Here is a 23812-nt window from a genome sequence, read left to right as displayed (position 1 = left end):
AGTTAGTACTAGATGGTGTTAAATCACATCTTAATAACGAGCAAGAAATCATTTAATGATGTGAACAATCTTCTGGTAATCTTCTGATCAGCAATGCCACCAAAATCTACATGTATGAATAATCATACAACAGCGACATAAATCAACTGAGCAAACATTACGGGTTTGGTTATGGGAATGAGGTGGTGATGTAGAATTCTAAGCTTTTATTAATTCTAGAAATTATCTTTCGATCCTTTCTTTCCTGATTTTGTTCACAAACATTTGCAAGGCAACATATATTTAAAATTGGATTCTAAAGAGCTGGGTTTTCCTCAAACTACCTGAGAAGTAGCTGGCATTCTACCTGTAGGGTTTACCTGACATTGCTGGCAAGCTACTGGTTTTTTCTTGTGGTTGGATGGGATGGGGTTGGGTGCGTGGGGCAGCCTAATAATGTTCAACTGATAGATTTGGAGCAGAATTACTACTTCCAATATAGTTACTGCTATTTTTTTTACATTCATCCATGGGATATGGGCATCGCAGGCTGGGCCAGCATTTATTGCCCATCCCTAGTTGCCCTTGAGAAGGCGGTGGTGAGATGCCTGCTTGAACCGCTGCAGTCCATCTGAAGCAGGTACAACTACAGTGCTGTTAGGGAGGGAATTCCAGGATTTTGACCCAGCGACGGTGAAGGAACAGCGAGATATTTCCAAGTCAGGGTGGTAAGCGGCTTGGAGGGGAACTTCCAGGTGGTGATGTTCCCATCTATCTTCTGCCCTGTCCTTCTAAATGGTAGTGGTTGTGGGTTTGAAAAGTGCTGTCTAAGAAGGCTTAGTGAGTTCCTGCAGTGCATCTTGTACACTCTGCTGCTACTGTGCGTCGGTGATGGAGGGAGTGAATGTTTGTGGATGTGGTGCCAATCAAGCAGGCTGCTTTGTCCTGAACGGTGTCAAGCTTCTTGAGTGTTGTTGGAGCTGCACTAATCCAGGCAAGGGGACAGTATTCCATCACATTCCTGACTTGTGCCTTGTAGATGGTGGACAGGCTTTGGGGTGTCAGGAGATAAGTCACTCGTCACAGGATTCCTAGCCTCTGACCTGCTCTTGTGGAGTATTTATATGGCCAGTACAGTTCAGTTTCTGGTCATTGAGAATTAAGGAAATGTGTGTTGTATGATTTAAGAAGCTGCAGCTGATTAAAGGGGTTAAATTTCTTGGAATTCGGACACCACACCATCGGTAGATAAATACAGGAGTTAGCAACAGGAAGGCCATCCAGGCTCTTTGATGAACCAATGGTTGTACTGCTCACAGTGACTTCAGTGGAAGTAACATTTCAGAGAGATGCAAAGTAGCCGATTTTATATCATCCATTTTATACAATGAAATAACGTCAAGATCTACCCGAGTATTTTTAGAAACGTGCAATGATGGAACTTCTCAATGTTTTCAAGCAACTTAAACAAATGTCATAAAAATGCATTCAAATAAAAACAACACAGAACAGATCTCAGAGAGGATAAATAAACACTTTTAAAAGTACAAACAAATAACAATATAACATCAGGAAATAAAGCATCTGCTGCACCCTTAGCTCTGGGCTCGATTTTAACCCATTATGAACCAGCGTTATGGCAAGAACTTCATCTATGTGACTTCTTACCCCGGGGGCAGAGCCCTAACAGTGTGCTGAGATGCTTTAGGGCATAGGGATCAACAGATTGGCAAAAAGAGCAAGGAAATTTGGGTATAGCATAAGTAAGCGCATTACACACCTGCACCCGCGTTTCCACAATTTTTTACATTGAGGATTTGCTTTATGTCCCTAACTGCACAAATACTCATGGGGCAGCATTCTTCCCCCCGTCGGGGGGGTTTGTGTCGGAGCGGGTGGTGAGGCGACATGTCAATGAAATTTTTCTCATCATTCATTAACTTTTTAAAAGTAACACTGATCTCCCTGAGGCAACACTTTGCCTCAAGGAGATCTGTGTGCTCTTTTGCGCACAGGTGCGAAAGAGAGCACTCCCAGCTCAGGGAATCCCACCCCCACCCGCACAGGGAGTGCATAGCGCTTCCTGGCGCACGTCACATTGGGTGGGCCTTAATTGGCCCGCCCACATAAAATGGCGGCACACCCCCGACTATGCGCGCCAATCGGGAACCAACCCGCTCCCACACAAACCCCCCGACGGGGGGAAGAATGCTGCCCCATGAGTATTTGTGCAGTTAGGGACATAAAGCAAATCCTCAATGTAAAAAATTGTGGAAACGCGGGTGCAGGTGTGTAATGCGCTTACTTATGCTATACCCAAATTTCCTTGCTCTTTTTGCCAATCTGTTGATCCCTATGCCCTAAAGCATCTCGGGCACACTGTTAGGGCTCTGCCCCCGGGGTAAGAAGTCACATAGATGAAGTTCTTGCCATAACGCTGGTTCATAATGGGTTAAAATCGAGCCCAGAACTAAGGGTGCAGCAGATGCTTTATTTCCTGATGTTATATTGTTATTTGTTTGTACTTTTAAAAGTGTTTATTTATCCTCTCTGAGATCTGTTCTGTGTTGTTTTGATTTGAATGCATTTTTATGACATTTGTTTAAGACAGTGTCACATGAGCTGGGACAAGTCAATTACTTCTATTAAAAATGTAACACAAATTTTAAATGCCTCATGAAACCTCATCCCGCACGTGGATGAGGTTTCATGTTTTTTTCTGAAGGCCGCATGGGCTCTTCGCCTGCCCGGCCAACCTTAAGGGTGGACGGGCAGCTACCTTAACTGTTTTAATTACTTTTCAATAGGTCTTAATAAAGTCTAGATGACACATGGTGATGTCGGGATACCCGCTTGTCACTGCACGTCATTTTATGCGTTGGTGTGTGAGGCCCACCCTCGCTCACCGAAGGGAGAATTCTGCCTATGAAACCCCAACCTACGGAATCGTAGGATTCCACAGCATAGAAACAGGCCACTATCCCCATCAAAACCGTGTCAGTGTTTGTCTCCATGTTAGTCACATCGCCTAAACCCGCTCATTTCCCATACTGTTATGATTCCACTGTTTAAACTCTGCTACGACAATGGTTTGTGGCAGAAAATTCCGGGTTCCGAAACGCTCATAGTGTGTGATATTTATTTATTTCTAACGTCACCTTTCGTTCTTTGTCGTTATCTTATATGTTTGGATCCTTGCCACCATTGCACCAACCGCTGGTTTAACCCACACCATTGCCCTGTTTAAATCTTCAAGGTTTCTATCAAACCACCCTCTAATCCTTTCCCCTTGAGTATAGGAAGCCCCAAATTCTACATTTTTTTTTCATAACTGTAACTCCTCGTCCATGGTAAGATAATCTTGAATGGGCATTGTACCTTTCCATTGCTTTGAAATACCTTCCATAATGGGATGCCTAAACCTGCACACAATACTGCAATTGCAGCCTTAAGATCTTGCACAAGTTCAATAATACCTCTTTACATATTTTTATTCCATGCCTTACAACCCAAAGTACAACAGAAACATTTTTGTTCCAAGATTCAGTTCATTGTGGTAGAATTTAATAACACCTTGAGGCCCACAGATTTCTTTGATAGCAGAATTCTCCCTGAATCATAGCAGTTTCACAAATTTTTGGGAGCAATGATTGGATTATGCTTATACAGAAAAGCCAATAGGTCAGCCTCAGTGTGAGTCCCACAAATGCAATATATATTTACATATTTCATTGGAAAGAGGTTGCACACATAATAATTTTCAATCAACAGCTACAATTCACAACAATTTCATTCAACAGCCATCAAATAACCTCATCTGACAAAAAAACACTGAATATTTAATAATGTTGAGATTCCATCAGTCTCCAACTTCACTGGGAGACTGATGTAATTACAGCAAAGAATTGGTGGAATCCTAGAACAATCTTCAGCCCTAGTAATTCTACATGCTTGTTTATACATCTGCCTTTTCATATCCCCCAATAAACTGACTTGTATGGTTGACTGCTGTTTGTAGTGAAATTGCAAGTATCAGTATAAAGAACTGTATTATGAATCGTTATAAAGTGGTAAGTAGAATATAACTTCCCCTGACATGTTTTACTAATAGGAAATTTATGTATTATCAGCTACATTGTTTTAACTCAATAATGTCACTGGGCAAAATTGACTTATACTTAAAAATACATATACCTTCACATACAGCTGCTGGAATTCATCCAGGTTCAGTCTGCCACTAGGACAGTCTTTAAGAAATCCTTTATACCACTGTTTGAGTTCGTGTTCATTAAATTCTGTGTTCTTCACCAGATCTTCCATGACCTCAGGGGCAAGTTTGCTGTTCTGTTTCCCCATTGTCCCTGAAAAGACATGGCACAGCATTTAAACAGGTAATTAATCATCATTTTAATTGATGATTTTCAAGCCTCAGTTACGAAGTGTGAAAACACAGTAGCAGGTGCAATTTATTTTTACAGTTTCAGTTTTCCAATGGCAAATGAATAATTCCATTCATTAAGATGATGTAAATGGTAATCAGTCAGGTGAAAGAGAGACAAAAGGACAAACGAATGTGCAAATATCATGGTAATACCTGGTATCTTCAGCAAACAAGCAATGATGGTGAAGATTGCACCAAGAGTAAATGACTATTTTCACTCATGTAAGTTATGGCAGAGCCTGACTTTCCAATGCTTGGTGTCTGATAATAGTAGTCTTGATAGTTATTTGTTAGATGAAGATTGGGGAAGTGGGGTGGGGTGGTGGTGTTTCTGAAGTTATAACTTAACACTGTATCTGACACAACCTGAGTATGCTGAACAATGGTATAATGCCCTATCACAGCATTGAATTCCATTGACTTGGTTTACAAAAAGTTCATAGTAATGCTTTTTTTGACAAGTTCATGTTTAAGATACAAGATTTCAACAATTAAATATTTACATTGCAGTGCTACTTATTCCAATAAATGAAATTAAAATATATTAAAAGGGTGTGATGCAAGGTCACTCTTTACCTTAGCCTGTTGAAAATGTATTTGCTTACCCAATATAAATCAATTTGTAGAGGGCTTAAGGTGAATTCAATATTTTTCATTAGCTTTAACGAATCTAAAAATCAAAATGTTCTTGGCTTACTGTTGGATAACATGTCATAGGTGGAGTGTGAATAGAATGCATTATGCTTTGCAAGTCATGTTTGAGTTTTACTTAAGAGGGAAGAGAGCACTGGTCTGAGAGAGGTTCTTACTACACTACTCAGGTGTCCCTAACAGCACATTGACCCATAAGATTGAATGCAGAAGAGAGAATAGCTGGTTACAAAAAAGTGGAATGCACATGCAATACCACATTAAGCTACCAATATAAATGTGCAGCTGATCCACAAATCAGAAGCGTCTTGTTACTGTTCATAGAAGGAGAGCAATGGGTTTGGGAGCAACATATCCTAAATTAACTTAATCTACTTTGATTTCCAACTAAGTAGATTGGGAAATGCATAGCCAGATTTTACAGACACTCCTAATCCAACTAATTCCCCAGAAAATTCCAAATGAATCTAAACTAATTCACACTGCCATGAAAGAGTTTATTTTCAATTATTACAGAGGGCAGCAAAACAAACTGCATCGTGCTTTGTTGCATGTCTATAACCGTGATTGATCTAGATTACTGTTGCACAGACTCTGACTGAAAACAGCCTCAGATTCACTGCAGATTATCTTTGCTCGAGTTTAGTGGAATGAAATCGAATTGTTGTCAGTTGTAGTTTGCTTATTGCAGTGCACTGTCAACCAGTATGTTGAAAAACAGGTTGACGAAATGCTGCCCTTTCTCAAAAAATAAGCTAGTTATTTATAGCGTTCTTGTCTGGCAGCCATTATATTAAAAAAAAGTATTCAAGCACATGTGAAGTAAGAATGCTCCATTTAAAGCTGATCATTTAAATGTGTAAATCTAGAACCTTTATTATTTTCAGTGCAATAATTCCACCTGCAACACATAAGACTGTGCAATGAAAACATCTGATGGAAAATGGTTGTTAAAACTTGGAAACAAATGCAAAGAAAACCTATAAAATTCTAACAGGACTAAACTGGGTAGATGCAGGATGTTCCGGATGGTGGGGGAGTCCAGAACCAGGGTTCACAGTCTGAGGATAAGGGGTAGGCCATTTAGGGTTGAGAAGAGGAGAAATTTCTTCACACAGGGAGTGTTGAGCCTGTGGAATTCGTTGCCACAGAAAGTAGTTGAGACCAAAACATTGAATGTTTTCAAGAAGAATCAACATACAGCTGCCTGCAAGCAGCTTCCAGCAGATTTACAAGCAGACACAGAAGAGGTTCCCTCATCATTTGACTTCCACAAGTTCAAAGTCCTTTATCCAAACAAAAAAATGGGCTGTATGTTGATTCCAATCAACCTGTGTTGTTTTTTGACACCTTGATAGTTTGAGACAACTAGTATCTTTGTGTTGGCAAGACTCATTCAATTTAATAATATACTTTTGGATTGGTTTCAGGAAAGGGCATTGATCCGACAACAATCTGGAAGGTTCCTATTGTTCCCTCAAGACAGGGGAGTGGCTTCAATCAACAAGAGAAGTCAGAGGACCTTGACTGGCCATCTGGGTTCAGTTTTAAAATATAGAAATGAGTTCGAAGTTCAAATTAGGACACATTGGTACTGGACATGACACTAGATAGATGCAACTGAGTCTCTATTTTGAAGTCATACATTCTGACCTTATATGCTTTCATTATTTGCCTACATGTATAATGAGAATTGCTGCTGTAAACTTGTTATGCTTTAATGACACACCTCTGTGAGTGGAGACACTGCAATGCCTCCATTGGAAGATGTTGGACGGATGTTCATGGTCCTAGCCGGGACTAAACGGAGCGGGACCAAATGGATGGTCAGAATTCCCATCTCTGTTTCCAACCTTGACCATTTGCATGAAGATGGGGTTGGAAGTGGGTTCAAGAATCTGTCTGCAATTATAAAGGATGAAGCTGACAGCATTGTGGTGTTGTCGAGAGCCCATCCCAGGTAAATTTTTTACTTTTCATCAAGGCGGAAGATCTTTAACAGTTGTCAGATTTACACCAGCTGTAAAGAGATGTGAACCATATATTCGAGATGGAGTGAGTTTAAAAGATAAGTGAAATGGTTTTGCTTCCTTTACAGCTCATCATTAAATGCTGCAGTATGTATCTGTTTTAGGCAAAAGAGTGATGATGGCACTGTGATTGGAAGATGTAACTACACCTTAAACAACGTGTTTACCAGATTGCTGCTTCTGCCAACTGGCAAGTAAAAGATCAACAATGTTAATGGAGAAAAATTTTCAGATGAGTTAAGAACAATCATCTAATGGATAAAAAGGTAGAGTACATCTCACACTATTGAAAGAGTAGCGCAGTATGATAACCAAGTGTAAGTGTTTTATCATTTGTCATTATTTTTATGTATTCAGTCTAGGCATCTGTGGAGATAACAGTGCTGAACTCTGTTTGTTTACTTGGGGAGGTTTATGGGCTCTTGGTTGCAAACCAACTGCCTAATTCTTTTACAATTGCTTCACATTGTTTGCACAGCTGCTTTGAAGAGTCTATTTGTTTACTCAGAGAGTTTTGTGTGTTGTTCAAGGGCTTCCAACAATAAGGCTTATGCGTTCTTTTCATAAAGTGGATAATGGTAAGGAGGGTTAGGTGGTGAGGATGAGGCACATGAAGAGGTGAGGGATGGGTTTAATGTGGCCAGAAGACTTAACTCTATATATGCAAGCTGCTTATTGCCTCAGAAGTACTAGACTGAGGCATTTGGGAAGGTAGGTGAGCCTTTTAACCTGGCCACTGTGGATTCGTCCTCCTCGAGGTCACTTAAGCCCTGGGCCCCTGGAAGATGCTGCTTGCAAGGATTCTCAGGGCGGAAGCAGGATCACGCTGGCAGGATTAGCCCTGCCTCCTATTTCCACCTCTGACATGAAAATTCAGCCCAAAGTCTTTTGCAAGCTTCCTTCTCATCCTTTTTCTTCCCCACAATCACAATGTACCTCCTTCATGATCTTTCTCCCATCGTGTGCATATCATTTCACCTTCTTTACTAGCTTTACTAGCTTTTTCCCGCCAGATCCACACTTCCATCATTTATTTCTCCATTGAACCACCCACATAACCCTGTAATCTGCCCTCCCCATGCCCTGTTGTCAGTCACCTTGACCTTAGTCCCCCATTCACTTCATATACTGCCATATGCTTTATAGTAGATGGTGAGAGGCCAGAGGCACAAACATCCTCAATATGTTCCCACCCTACTCCGCATTTTTATCTGTTTCATTCAAGGATGCCCATTGCTTTCAAAATTCATTTTTATTTAGGAAATACAATTGGCATGAGGAACATTTAAGCTGTGGTAGTGCCTACCCTCCTACATGCCTGTGAGACATGGACTATCTACTCCAAACATATGAAGCAGGTTGGACGAGTTCCACATGAGACGCATTTAGAATATCATGGGCATCAAATGGGAGGACAAAATGCCCAACACTGAGGTACTTTAAAGAGAATGTCTGGAATAGAAGCCCTCGTCATCACAGTCCAACTCAGATGGAGTGGACATGTAGCACATATGACTAACAATAAAATTCCTAAAGCAGCCATGTATTCTCAACTTAAACTTGGACACCACCAGCGGGGTAGGCTGAGCTTAATGTTCAAGGTCTCCTTGAAGGCGTACCTCAGGAAATGTGACATGTCCGCCATGGGCTGGGAGAGAAATGCACAAGAAAGAACTATCTGGTAAGCAAACTAAAGCAGTGGAGTTGTTTGCTTCAAACAGCGAAGAATGTAGGCAACTGATGATAAAAGACAAGCTAGAAAGACGGGACAGTCCCAACAAAATCAGAAAATTCATCCTTACACACACTATGGAAAGCCATGCATGTCTGTAATTTTGGGCTACACAGTCAAACTGGAACACACAACTGAAGACTCCACATGCAAGAAACAGCAATCTTCAGTAGCGAAGGGAAACTGAGGACAACACCAACTCAGCTACTGTTTACCACTAGATTCCAGTTTTACTCAATTGATTAAAGTCAGTATTTTTCCACTGTACCAGGTCATGCTTGCTGCATAAAGTAAATTGTTTTTTTGTATTGTTTCGTCAATATAATATGGACTGAAAAGAGCTTGGAGTATGTGAGTATATAATGCTTTATAATGAGATATTCAAAAGAAGTATTTATCAATACCGTGAATAAAAATACAGTTATGCAGTTCAATATTTATTTCACAACGTCCCATAGTTGCTCAAGTGAACAATGATGTTTTTGTCCTCAATGAGAAAGTTAGGGCCAGATTTTCATGGAATCCTTTTTGAAAATGCCGGGCATGGCCCAAATGCAGAGGTGCTGCCCCCATTTCTGACAGATCCCATTTTTGTAGGTATGGGCAAAGGCATGATTCACATAGGAAGGAAGCCTGAACTTAGCATGGCCATTTGACCTCAGTGCTGAATTCAAACAAACTCTATTTTGGCCGTTGCAAGGGCCTTAAGCACAGTGTGTGAGTCACTAAGTCATGGAGTAGATGTAAGCACTCTTGAATAATGAATGAAATCTGTTTAACTGTCTTTTTAAATCTCCCACCGTTTAAACTTAAAAAAATACTGGCTGACCTTGTCAATGATTGTTGAAAAGAAACTTCTGCTGGATTGCTTTGATTGACAGACCAGCTGGTGTAGCACCTATTCCTGCAATATTTGTTGAAATTTCCATAAAGGTTATGTCATTATGCAACTTGGCTGAGTTTCAAAACCTACAATTATCTCAAAAGGGGGTTCTGAGTTCACAGCTTGATTGACAGCTTGAAGAGTATTAAAAGATTAGCTGTTTTTGATGTGGGGTATGAATAGAAGTTTGTTTGTTTCTATAAGAGATTAACCACTTGAGATTTAAAAGGTTTGAAAGGGCTCCCTGAATGGAAGATTTTTTTCACTATCAACTGTGTAGATTGAGGGCTCTCTTTAGATTTTTATAAGTTTATTTCATTTGTCTCCACATGGCTCCTGAGGTCTGCCCTTGATAAATACTGAGTGAGTTGGCATTGACTAGGTATGGAGGGTGTGCCAGGTCATGGCAGTGGGTATGTGGGGGCTTGCATTGGCATTGATTGGCATGCAGGGTGCATAAGGAGTAGGTGAGGGGTAAGGACTAGAGGGCATAATTACTTTTAACACAGAACCAAGCCAAGCCTTCTAAGCAGTTTGTCTCTGTACTCTCCCACCCCCTGGGCCTCCTAGGATCTATTTTGGGAGTTGGCTGGCCCAACACCATCCTGCAACCATCTCCTCGGAGAGAAACTTGATGTGACGGGGTGCTTTAAACCAAGGCAGGTCTGCCGAGTCTGGAAATTTCTTGATTTAAGCAACCTGCCTTGGCAGCAAAGATCGAGTAAAATTGTTATTTCATGTAATTTAAACTAAAAAGGTAAAACATGCAAAAGTCATGCTAAACAATGGGTGGAGTCGTCCCAGGTTTGCATTATGTGCGGTAGCGGGTGAGAGAAACGTTTTAACCACCAGCCGCAATGGCAGCTTCTCACTCCATATCCTCCCAATCCTGCCGCATTAATTATGCATTCCCGAGCAACGCGCTGTTTCAATGGAGGGCGGGCTCTCATCACCCGCCACGTCACCGCTTCATCACACGGGGTGCCATATTTCATGTGCAGCCACACACACACCTCTCAGTGCTCCCAGCCCAGGACCGCTGCGCTGAAGGCTTGGCTCCGAGAGGCAAGAAGACTGCAGCCAACCCCCCGCACCACCCCCCCCCCACCCCTCCCCAACCCCCCCGATTAATGATGCATCTCTCGAGTGCCTTTTGGATGCAGTGCAAGCCCACCATAATGTCCTCTATCCCCGCTCTGGCCGCAGGAGGGGCAGCAACGTCACTAACCCAGCATGGGAAGCAGTGGCAGCGGTGGTCAGCACCAATGCCTGCAAAAGAGGACAGCCATCCAGCGCCGCGACAGGATGAATGGTCGGTCTCATCCATTCCTCCAGGGTGAGTCACTCTTCTCATCACTCTCAACTCACACACTCACATCTCCATCAGACTCTCATCCTCTTGAGCTTGTGTCATCATCCTGACCATGTCTCCACTTAGCAGACAAACATTCCATGCAGTGCCATGCATCCTCCTCACACTCTCTCTATCTGTTTTCATGCAGCAGAAGCAGGCTCACAACAGCAGGGAGAGGTCCCAGACTGGGGCTGGAGTGGCTCACATTAGTCTCCTCATTCACTTTGAGGGGCCCTCGCGCTGACTGGTCAGAATAAGGACCGTGCCAGCGGCGACATTGAGGTCAACGGCAAACACCCTTGTGAGCATCCTGCCCCACATTATCCCTCTCTCAACGCGACTGTGAGTGCTCTCTCTCTCCTGCTTTTGGCTCTGCTGCCATGCACTAATTATCTCTACTTTGCTTCACAGGGAGTTCTGCCAAGCAACCGACACCCTCAGCCACCCTGGCCCTCAGCTCCATCCAGGTCTTCAGCTCCAGCCAAGAGGACTCTTCCTCCATTGAAGAGCTGGAAATAAACAACCTGTAAGACACAGCACAGCGCTTATCCATAGCCTGTACCATAGCGCAGAGACACACACACACCTTGGTGGGACCTAGATCTAGAACAGACTTGAGTTCACAATCTGGTGGTCACCACACGGACAATTGTCCACAGCAGGAGGAGGCAGGTTCAGACAAGCTCCCTGGCACTCGGGGGACTGCTGGGGGAGAGGCATCTGTGAGGTCCGAGTCAGATGTTGAACATCTGGATTTGGCCTGCCAACTCATCCTGGAGAGTCAGCAGAAGGCAGGGAAACATCACTCAGAGCTGTTGGAAGCCCTCAACAGAATGGCATGCAAGTCAGAGTAATGCATCTGCCTGCTCTCTGATGAAGTGGCGCCCACATGTGCACGCATAGAGGTCTCCATGGGGACGATGGCAGATGCTATGGAGACCCTGGTCCAGCAGAATGTGGAGATGTGTGCAGACCTGCATTCCATTGTGGTAGCCATTGGTGAGTTCCTGCAGTGGAAATGCAAGCAGTGCTTCTTCCCCTCAAGTAGTCAGGCCGGGGCCCTTGATCACCTGAAGGGAGTTGGAGTGGCAGCTGGACACCCCTGGGTCATCCACTCAGGAATCTCAGAGGCTATCCGCTCTCTCCGAGTCCCCTTTGCCTGTGACCCCTTCAACCTCATCCTCTGTCATCACAGAGGGAGCAGCTGGCCCACAGGAAGACAGCCAAAGCAAGCCGGGGTCCCCAAGGCCTTGGGTCTCCAGAGGACCCATACCGAAGGCATCAGAGGCAACAGGCCCAATTTTTGCAAAGGCTGTCTCCACCCCTGCTGCAGATGTCAGGGCAGCAACTAGATGTCAAAGGCATTCAAAAGTTAAGAAATTCTGATCACAGTTGGTTGCATGGCTGAACACATCTTGTCACTTTACAATCTGTAAATATATTCACTTTCACTGAATAATGTGTCACGATGTCGTTCAGTTTCATTGACAAGCTTCACAAGTCCTCCCACTGCATCCCCTCCTCTCCCGCCAACTAGCAGTTCAGCTGCACACAGTTGGCCTACGAGTGATTCTGGAGGGAGAAGTGTGTGTGTGGCAGGGCCTTTCAGAGCCTCGTGCAAGCACACTCCCACACATGCAGACCCTTCCTCCATCACACTCATCTCAATATCCTGAACATTTTCAATGCTGCCTGCTGGAGTTCACTTTCAACTGTCCATTTGACCTGACCTGTATCTCCGCCCACCCACTGATCACACTCCCATGCAGCACCTGATCTCGCCCACCATGATTCTCGTTTCACTTTGATTTAGCCAGCATGGTAGTAATACAGTTTTTCTTTAACTCCCCCATCCTTTCCCCTCCCCCGGTCACCCATTTCCTTTGCCCCATCACTGTCGATCCCCCAGCATCACGTTCTACCAGCCACAACCCTTTTCTTTTGGGGATGTCCAGGTGAACGTGCACGTTCCCTTCCTTCCTGAAAATCCATATTAACTTCCCCGACCTCCTCCTTCCCACCCCCAGGGTCCATGTCTGCCTCCATCAGCCACCCTCACCATCCCTTCTACCGATACCATCACACCCTCACTCTCCCACCCTACCACCTCACTCTGCCCTCGGTCATTCTCACCATTCCCTCAGACCATGCCCACCCTCAGCTTGTTCCCCAGGAGGCAGTCATGGACTCATCAGAGCCCTCCCTTGCACGTTCACTTGGACATCCACTGGACTCCTTCCCCCCTTGGAACTCCTGCCCTGCACTCGGAATTCCTTCCCCATGCTCCCCAGACTGCATCCCCCCCCAACTGGACTCATCTCCCGCCTTAGACCTTTCCCCATTCCTTACTCCTTTAGGTATCCTACTTCTTCCTCCAACCTTACTCCTTCCCCCTTCCTGACTCCTTCCTCCACCATTACTTCTTCCTCCCCCCTCCGGACACCTTCCCCTCTCTGCACTCCTTCCCCTACACCTTCCACCCCCCCCTTACACCTACCTCCCCAGTTGCCCTCTTCTCTCCCATTAGGCACTCCTCCACTCCGCCAACCTCTCCCCCCGATATCTTCATTCACCCCCTCCCAACCTCAACCTCCCAACACCTTCATTCCACCCTCCCGATCTGATTCCCTGACACCTTCATTCCCCTCTCCCTTCCTCATTTTCCCCCGACACCTCTTCCACTCCCAGTCAACCCTAGACCTTACTCTCCCACCCCAGGGCACATCGTCCTCTCGCAAACACAGCTGGACCTTCCCCACCACTCCCTCGACCACCATCTGTTGTGAGCAGACCGTCAATGGTGACTTTCCAACTTGCGTGAGCTGTTTCACGGGGGAGCCATGTCCATGAGAATCCAGCCAGCAAGCCACGTACGTCCCTCCAGGGTCCCATTGCTGTCGGGCTCCAGCATCTCCTGCTCCTCAGATGTCTGCGATATGAGCAAGGCCCTGGCAATAATTCCTGGCTTCTGCACGTCACACATCTCAAGATCTTCACCAGCGTGTTTTCCCACCCAACATGAGCGGACAATCCGATGTGGGTGGACAGTCTGACGTGGGTGGACAATCCAGCGTGGGGGGATGATTTTGGCCGGCTGGCCTTATAATGATACGCAGATGTATTACAATGAGGTTCCCGATGTCTGATAGTGGGAAATGCAGCCTGCCATTGACAGGTAGAGCAAACTGGTTTCACGATATCATGAAACCAATTTTTGGCCTTCTCATCATATTACCTGTTCACACCGCCAAACACACCTGATGCCAGTGGGCACGGAAAATTCTGCCCAATATTTCAGTTTACTTGTAGGTTACTCAACAACAGCTCTTATAGAAGCCAGGTGCTTTATGAATCTTTCCTTCTTTATTTTGGTGGAGCTTGTTCCTAAGGTCTCATTGAAGCATATATATATATATATATATATAGAGCATAATTACCAGTTAATAATTCCACATTGAAAATATATGCCTTGAAATTGTGCTGTGCAATATTAGCAGCAACCAGTGTAAGTGGATTAATGCCAGCATTAATATAGCAGACAAAGAATTTCCATCTGAATGTGTTAGTGCTTCCTTTACTAATACTGCACTATGTGGTTTCAGTTCCAGAGAATATTGAATACCCAGGAGTGATTACAGTTCAGTAATCTAATTCAAGGGACCATACTTGTGTCATGAACATCAGCAGCCAAACTCAAATCATTAATAACTTTCATACAAACCCTTGAAATCTCTCCCAGCTATCTATTTGAATATCTAGAATACTATAAATATGCGCATCTTCATGAGTGTTGCCTGTCATATTTAGGCATCTTCTTATTTCGTACACTTTCACCTGATAGAGCAATAAGAAAACAGAAACTGAACCAATTTATATAAAAGAAAAAAATGAGCCAATCAAATCAATCATAAAAGCATTTTAATTCCCTTCTGCTGCAACAAATCAGAACTCAGCAGGTATGGGAAAAAAATGATAAACACCAGTACCAAAAACACAAATCGTTTTTCAAACACCTCACATTGGTCATGGTCATTGGTGGATGGTGCAGTTGTAAGGACTGTGAAGTTGAGGAGCAGTCCTGCTCCTTCTAGATCCACAAGAATGCATTTTATTTTTTTTTTAAATCGTACTTTTCGTTGATGGTCAGACCTTAGGGCACAAAGATTGATGTAAAATCCTGCTCATCAGAGGCAAATTTCCTGAAGAAGTCCCTCAACAGGAGTTTGCCACTCATGCAAGATGCCCAACAGCTATATAGGGCAACCACATGACATACCTAAGAAAATGGCCCCAATTAATTTAACAGTAGCTAAACTCTCACACAGATTAGGCATGGGCCATTTTACCGCTAAATCTATCAGTGTTCCTAAATTGCTCCCAATCCTCAGGCTTAACACTTTTTCTAGCAACCATACAAGCCATTTCCTTTGAGCTAATGCAACCTTTCACTTTTTTTGTTAGCATCAAAGAACTCCCAACAGGTTTGTCAAACATGATTTCCCTTTCATAAATCCATGTTGACTGCCCAATCGTATCATTATTTTCTAAGTGACCTGTTGTGATATCCTTTAAAATAGATTCTAACATTTTCCCTACTGCTGATGTCAAATTAACAGGTTGGTAGTCCTCTGTTTTCTCTCTCCCTCCCTTCTTAAATAGTGGGGTTACATTTGCTATTTTCCAGTCTGCAGGAACCTTTCCAGAACCTACAGAAATTTGAAAGATAACCACCAATGCATCCACTATCTCTCTAGCCACCTCCTTTAACACTCTGGGATGTAGCTCATCTGGTCCAGGGAATTTATCAACCTTCAATCCCATTAATTTTTCAAGTACCACCTCTTTATTAATACTCATTTCTTTCAGTTCCTCATTTTCACAAGTCCCTTGATTCCGCAGAATTTCTAGGAGATTTTCTGTATCCATGAGGACAGACACTAAGTAATTGTTTAGTTTCTCCACCATTTCCCTATTCTCCATTATAAATTCTCCTGTCTTCACCTATAATGGTACCACATTTGTCCTTGCTAATCTTTTCCTTTTTACATACCTAAAGAATCTTTTACAGTCTGCCTTTAAGTTTCTTGCTAGCTTGCTTTCATTTTCTCTTTTCCCTTTCTTTATCAGTTTCTTGGTCATCCTTTGTTGGATTCTAAATTGCTCCCAATCCTCGGCTTTAGCACTTTTTCTGGCAACCTTATAAGCCTTTTTCTTTGATCTAATGTAAACTTTCACTTTCTTTGTTAGCCACGGCTGATTCACCTTTTCTGTTGGGTTTTTGTGTCTTAGAGGAATGTGCATTTGCTGGAGACCATGTTATACTTCTTTAAATACTAGCCATTTCAGGACTACTGTCAAATATTTAATGTATATTCCCAATCTATCATTGCCAACTTGCCCCTCATGCCTTCATAATTTCCTTCATTTGCATGTATGACCCTAGTTTCAGAATAGACCATATCACTTACAAACTTAATGTAAAATGCTATCATATTATGGTGTTATGGCACATCCGATGGTAAATACTGAGTTGTTCAATCCCAGATGGAAACTTGAGACAACTGCCACACTTGTTTTGCAATTTGTATAAATTTCGAGATGCGTGCCTTGAATTCAGTAATAATAAGACCACCAAGTCTTATAAGTTTCTTACAAAACTAAATTAAACCTTTATTAATAAAAGAAATTATTTTTAATACATATGTAGATCTACAAATTACTACTATGATATCTTTTAAATCCCTAATTAATCTAACTCCCAGTTACACTTTCATTAAGGCAACAGTAGACACAGATTTTAAAAGATCCAGGCAAAGAAACATGATACCATGAACAATTCGATTCAAAATGAGTTTTCTTAACTTCAGTCCATTGTAGACAGCAGCTTGAGGCTTAGATGCTGAAGATGTTTCACACTTGTTAGATCTTAGAATTCCTACCCTTACACATAGCCTTCGCTCTTTTATCCATATTTTCCCCTTTGAATGCAAATTCCCATTGTTTCACTATGTCTTTGGACTTTACCTTTCTAATAATAAAAATCTCTCATAGTACTAATTTTACCAGTAATCTTTGGGAAAAATAAACACACTGGCCAGGATCTTTGGGTTGGCATGCGGGGGCAGGCCCTGCTCGCTTATGTGTAAAATGACACGCGGTGAAGTCGGGCATGTGTCCTGATATCACTGCATGTCATTCAGATCTTCAGTTCGGCAGGCACAGACTGGAGTCGGCTGTGCATCCACCGAACTATCAAAGGTCTATTAAGGCCATTTAAATATCAATTAAAACACTTAACTGAGCTGCCCATCCAACGTTAAGGTGGCGGGCAGGCGAAGCTCCCAGGTGGCCTCCGCATTTATCATGAAACCTCATCCACGGGCGGGATGAGGTTTCATGAAGGCTTTTAAACTTCAGTAAAAATTTTAAATAAAATTCATAGACATGTCCCAGCTCATGTGACACTGTCACATGAGGGGACATGTCTTAAAATTTTTTTCTTTCTTTGTTTAAATTTTTAACAATCAAACTAATCTCCCTGAGGCAGGTCTGTGCCTCAGAGGGATTGCTGCGCTCTTTTGTGTGCTTCCGGGTGCGCGTTATGCTGGGTGGGCCTTAATTGGCCCGCCCATATAAAATGGTGGCATGCAGCTGATCACCGGCGGCAATCAGCTGCGTGCCCGCCCGTGCCCACTCCCGCTCCTGCCCAGCCCCCCCGATCGGAAGAAAATTCTCCCCACTGTTTCTGAACTCCTGGCATGGGACTCATTTCACCCCTCCTTTGAAACAAGCTAACCTGGTTTATTTAAATATGCAAATGTCCTTTTACACCTTACATTCTAAAATTCCCCCATATTACCTACTTAACATTTCAAACCTAGCTTTATCTTTTGTTACATCAAAGCCTCCAGACCAGCTCCCTTTAATCCAATTAAATCCCACACACACACACACACACACATATAGACACAGATACAAACTATATTGCAATAAATTCCAATAACATATCTTCCGGACAATGGTCACTATTTTCTAAAGGCTCCTTTACAGCAAGGTTATTAATTAGCCATTTCTCCTTACATAATGCTAATTTTAAAATAGTCCGATCTCTAGTTGGCTCTTCAATACACTGCTCCAGAAACCCATCTCGTACAGTCTAGGAATTCATCCTTCACAGCATGAGTGCCAATTAGGTTTACCCCAATCTATATGTAAATTGAATTTGCCCATTATTGCCATATTACCAATGTTACATGTGGCTCTCATTTCCTGATTTATACCATGCTCAACATTACCACTAGAGTTTGATGGCCCAGAAATAACTCCCATTAATGTTTGCAGCCCCTTGCTGTTTCTTAGCTCCACTCAAACTGATCCTATAACATGATCCTTTGATCTAATATCCTCTCTCACTAATGCACCGATCCCATCCCTTATTAACAGTGCTATTCCACCTCCTTTCCCTTTTTGCCTATCCTTCCTAAATATCCTTGAATATTCAGTTTCCAGTCTTGGCCTCCCAGTAATCATATTTCCATAATGGCGATTAAATCATACCCATTTACCTCTATTTATGCCTTCAAGTCATCTCCTTTGTTGTGCACATTCAGATAGAGTGCTCTTAACTTTGTCTTTTTAATATTATCCTGTATTCTAATCCTATTTGATGCATAAGAGCTCTGCCCTGGACATACCACTATTGGAGTCTTCCTTCTGGAGTCTACCTTTCGACCATCCAAGATTGTGCCAGCTCAAAGGTCTAGTGCCCACACTCCACTGATAATTTATTAATAAGGCTCAAAATGTACAGGTCTCATACCAGCACTATTTGCCCACCAGTCAATCAGTATGGTCAGCCAGTCGACAACCTGAGGGTTAAAATCAGCTGTGAGTGGCCTATGTAGGAGAACAATGGCAGTCCTCAGTGCCCTCTCCCCAATTTGGAACTTGAGAACTAAAGATGTGTTCGTAACTGCAGAAATAGTTCAGCATAATTCTGTTACAGAAGATTCTTGGACTGAAGATTTTAAGCTTGGTATAATTCATCAATCCTACTTTTTGGATTCAGCTGGTGAGGGTGAAGATAAAATAACTGAATGGATGGGGAATCCAATCAATCAAATTAGACACAGGCTTACACATACAGAGCCGGAGGCTAAAATACAGTCACACTGGAGCTTAGGAAGTTGGAGAATTATTTCAAATCAAATTATTTGGTACTTTTGGTGATCATTATCGCTATAATTACCTGACAGTTTGTGCACTAATGATTATATATTAAATATTATCAGAAAATGTTATTATCTAACATTGAATGATCCAAGATATTATTAATGACAATAATTAATACAAAAATCAGAACATTACTTATAATGACTAATGTATAACTGGAGTGGTTTAGGCACTAAACAGAGCATGATGCACATTAAAAAGCTCATATTGCTTACTACTTCATTCACTACAGCCTGTTAAATGGGATTATCTTTTCTGGTGCAGAATTACAGTAAACACAATAAAATACATTAGGCATCTTACATTTTTAATATTATAAAAGTCTGTTTTAATGCAATTACCATTTTTTTAGTCAAAAACTGTACAAATTAGTGACTGAATATTTTAAAAGGCATAAATTGCAAACAGTCCAAAAATTGTAAGAAGTCTAATGATGTTCCCAATGATTAATTTACATTAAAAATGGAAGACTGTTAAGTGCAAGGTTCTTCTAAAGAATGTTATTACCAAAAAGATAGGCTATACAATAAAAGTGAATTTCTTAAAGAATTATTCAAAATGAATGTCCTCTAAAATCAGTGTGTGGAGCAAACATAAAAGTTTTATTATCGAAAATTAGTTAGCTTAACATCTGTCATTGGGAAAATGTTGGAGTATACTATAAAGAATGTAATAGCAGAGCATTTAGAAATACATAAGCTAATCAAGCAGAGTCAGCATGGCTTAATGAAAGGGAAATCATGCCTGGCAAATTTGTTAGAATTCTTTGAGGAGGTAATAAGCAGGATAGATAAAGGGAAACCAGTAGATGTAATATATTTGGATTTCCAAAAGACATTTGATGAGGTGCCTCATATAAGGCTGCTTAATAACAGCCCATAGTGTTGGGGGTAGTATACTAGCATGGATAGGGGATTGGCTAACTAACAGAAGACAGAGGGCAGAATTTTACAGCAGCGGGATTTTACGCTCCTGCTGAAGTCAATAGGGTTTATAATGGCTCGCCGCACTTTACAACCCTGCCCCTGCTGAAACGGGTCTGTAAAATTCTGCCCAGAGAGTTGGGATAAGGGGGACATTTTTGGAATGGCAACAGGGATCAGTGCTGTGACCTCAATTATTTACAATATATATTAATGACTTAGGTGAGGGAAGTGAATGAACGATCACCAAGTTTCGGGATGGCACAAAAATAGATGGGAAGGCAAGTGGTGAGGATGACACAAGGAGCCTACAGAGGGAGATAGACAGGTTAAGTGAGTGGGCAAAAACATGACAGATGGAATATAGGGGGGGAATTTTCTCCCTGTCAGGCAGGCCAGTCGAGAGCGGGTGCAGAGCCAATCGCCGCCCGCAATTGGCTACGTGCCGCCATTTTACATCTTGATTGGCCCGCCCAGCGTGACACGCACCCGGTGGTGCTCAGTGCTACCCGTGCAGGTGGGGGGGAGGAGGGAAAGTCAGGGCCTGGGCTCTTTCGCGCATGCGCGCAAAAGAGGGCAGAAATCTCCCTGAGGCACGGATCTGCCTCAGGGAGATTAAGTTCATGTTGAGAAATTTTTAAAAAGAAAGTTAAGAATCATTTACGCATATCCCCTCATGTGACAGTGTCACAGGAGCTGGGACATGTTTATGAAATGAGCAAAAATTATTTATTAATTTAATAAAACCTTCACGAAACCTCATCCCGCCCGTGGATGAGGTTTGATGAAAAACGCAAAGGCCGCTTGGGCTCTTCGCCTGCCCGGCAACCTTAGGGTTGGATGGGGAGTGTTGAGAATTAGTTTAATTGGATTATTAATGGCCTTAACAGGCCTTTGACAGTCTGGCGGGCACACAGCCACCTCCGGTGTGCGCCGCTGAACAAAAGATCTGACGTTGGGACAGACACCCGACATTGCTGCGCGTCATTTCACACTTCAGCCTGCGGGGTGGGACGTGAAAACTCTCCCCATGATGTGGGAAAATGTGAGGCTATGCACTTTGGCAGGAAGAATAGAGGAGCTGAATATTATTTAAATGGAGAAAGACTGCAGAAAGCTGCAGCACAGAGGGATTTGGGAGTCCTTGTGCATGAATCCCAAAAAGCTAACATACAAGTTCAGCAGGTAATAGAGAAGGCAAATGGAATGTTGGCTTTTATTTCAAAGGGAATGGAGTATAATAATAGGGAAGTCTTGCTAAAACTATACAAGGCACTAGTTAGACCGCACCTAGAATACTGTGAGCAGTTTTGGTCCCCTTATCTAAGGAATTGGAAGCAGTCCAGAGAAGGTTCACTAGGTTGATCCCGGGTCTGGAGGAATTTTCCTATGAGGAGGGGTTGAGTAGGTTGGGCCTGTACTCATTGGAGTTTAGAAGAATGAGTGGTGACCTAATTGAAACATATAAGATTCTTAGGGGGCTTGACAGGGTGAATGCTGAGAGATTGTTTCCCCTTTTGGGAGAGTCTAGGACCAGAGGGTATAATCTCAGAGTAAGGGGTTGCCCATTTAAAATAGAGATGAGGAGGAATTTCTTCTCTCAAAGGGTAGTGAATCTGTGGAATTCGTTACCGCAGAGGGCTGTAGAGGCTGGGTCATTAAGTATATTCAAGGCGGAGACAGACAGGTTTTTAATCAGTAAGGGGAATCAAGGGTTATGGGGAAAAGGCAGGAAAGTGGAGTTGAGGATTATCAGATCAGCCATGATCTTGTTGAATGGTGGAGCCGACTCGATGGGCTGAATGGCCTACATCTGCTCCTACCTCTTATGGTCTTAAAGGCACTATATTTTGGGACTTAAGGAATTAAGTATTTGCATCCAAAGTTTCATATTTAATTCGATTCCCTTTAGGAAGTTAAATGCTCAGTTTTTTTTAATTCCTTCGCAGGACATGGGCAATACAATTGTTGCCCATCTCAGTTTGCCTTTAACTAACGGTGGGTTTTCTTCTAAACTGCAGCAGTCATTGCGATGAAGCTGCTTTCACAATGACACTGAATAATGTTCCATCATAGTGATTGTTTGTACAACTCAGCAGGTTACTATGTTGATTTTAGAGTCAACCTTAGGGTGTGGGCTAGTGGAACTGAACCTGTTCGGGCTTGTATGGCAATCCCCAAATGGTCAATTTTTTACACCAGACCACACATTCCCAAATGTATTCAATTCAATTTTGAAACCTACCACAATGAGAACTTTTGAGGTTGCTGACCATAACATTGTTACACCCACCACCATTCCATTAGTGAACATATTACTTCTACACTGTCATTTTGTGATTCATTCAATGCTCCAAAGAAAAATCTTGCAAAGCAGTCATATTTTTTAATGGGACATCATGTTTACTTTCCACACATGGGGCAATGATTTCACACCAAGAGCGCAGCCAGATAGAGTTAGTATTTCTAAAACAGGAAGTTAGTGAGAGTGGGAATTGGGTGCAACAAGGGAGGAGATGCTAAGAAAATTAAAAGACTAAGGAAGCGTTCAGTTATTTATCCACATTTTATTATTAAACCATATAGCAGATTAAGGAGCTGATGAACGTTGCAAAATAATAATGCATTGGCAATGTTGTGTTTTTATAATTAAATAAAAGCACCAATCACTCATAAGGGATGGTGTAAACATGTTGTGGGTTCATCTGTTTAGACTCAGCACATAAGAGTATTTATACAAAGGTAAAAGTTTCAAGACATCAGCAGCAGGGCAACAGTGTCTGCTCACAAGCCGAATTGAAACTGAGGCTGGATCACATGATACACTTACCTTCTCATGATGGCATGCTGCTATCGCTTAAAGGCATACTACAACATCCCCCTTTCGTTTTAAAGATAATTTTCCCCATTCCAAAGAAGTATAACTATTTACAATACATATTCATGTTTAGTCACCATTACATAAGCGTATAGAACTGATGAATCTATGAATCTCTAAAGCTTAAAGGTAATCTGCTAGTACACCCAGATCTTCAAATGGTAACCTTGTCTCTTGAGGTGTTTTTAATGGCTAACAGTGATCTGTGGGGATGTCAGCCTTGCATGTTGTTCCTGGTTACATTTGGGATCTCATCCTCGATGCAATAGGACTGTACAGTGGTTGAGGAGCTGGAATGGATCTGATTTATCCTCAGCTACCCTCAATCTCACGCCTTTGTGTGTAATGACTTCACAAGTCCTTGGTTCCAAGCAAATTCTTGTCACCTCAACTGGTTGCCATGTGTCTGCTGTTGGATCCTGGATATGAACTTGTTGCCCCAACTGTAAACTTGGCACTTCTGTGCACACATTTTTATCGTACACATTCATCATCTTCTCTTGCAGTTTTAAAAGTTGCTCTCTAGCTTCTAAGAGGGGTAAAGGCAATTTCTAAGGGAAGACAATGATGTAGTGGTATTGTCGTTGGACTAGCTACCCAGAGACCCAGGGTAATGCTCTGGGGACCCGGGTTCAAATCCTGCCTTGGCAGATGGTGGAATTTGAATTCAATAAAAACCTTAGATTAAAAGTCTAATGATGACCTTGAA

The 23812-nt window shown here is 42.5% G+C and overlaps 1 protein-coding gene across 3 annotated transcripts in view; it reads right to left on the bottom strand.

Moving 5' to 3' along the window:
* LOC121278092 (visinin-like protein 1) overlaps positions 1-23812 on the bottom strand; it is a 138004-nt gene that overhangs the window by 78872 nt on the left and 35320 nt on the right. For all 3 annotated transcript variants that reach the window (XM_041188155.1, XM_041188153.1, XM_041188156.1), the window contains exon 2: positions 4174-4340. In XM_041188155.1, the coding sequence (XP_041044089.1) occupies positions 4174-4335 (162 nt within the window). In that variant the 5' untranslated portion in view covers positions 4336-4340. The remainder of the gene's footprint in view (positions 1-4173; positions 4341-23812) is intronic.

Source organism: Carcharodon carcharias, chromosome 5 (assembly GCF_017639515.1).
Source record: "Carcharodon carcharias isolate sCarCar2 chromosome 5, sCarCar2.pri, whole genome shotgun sequence".
Taxonomy (NCBI): domain Eukaryota; kingdom Metazoa; phylum Chordata; class Chondrichthyes; order Lamniformes; family Lamnidae; genus Carcharodon; species Carcharodon carcharias.
The sequence above is the reverse complement of the archived record's forward strand: the minus strand, read 5'-3'. Positions and strand labels throughout refer to the sequence as shown.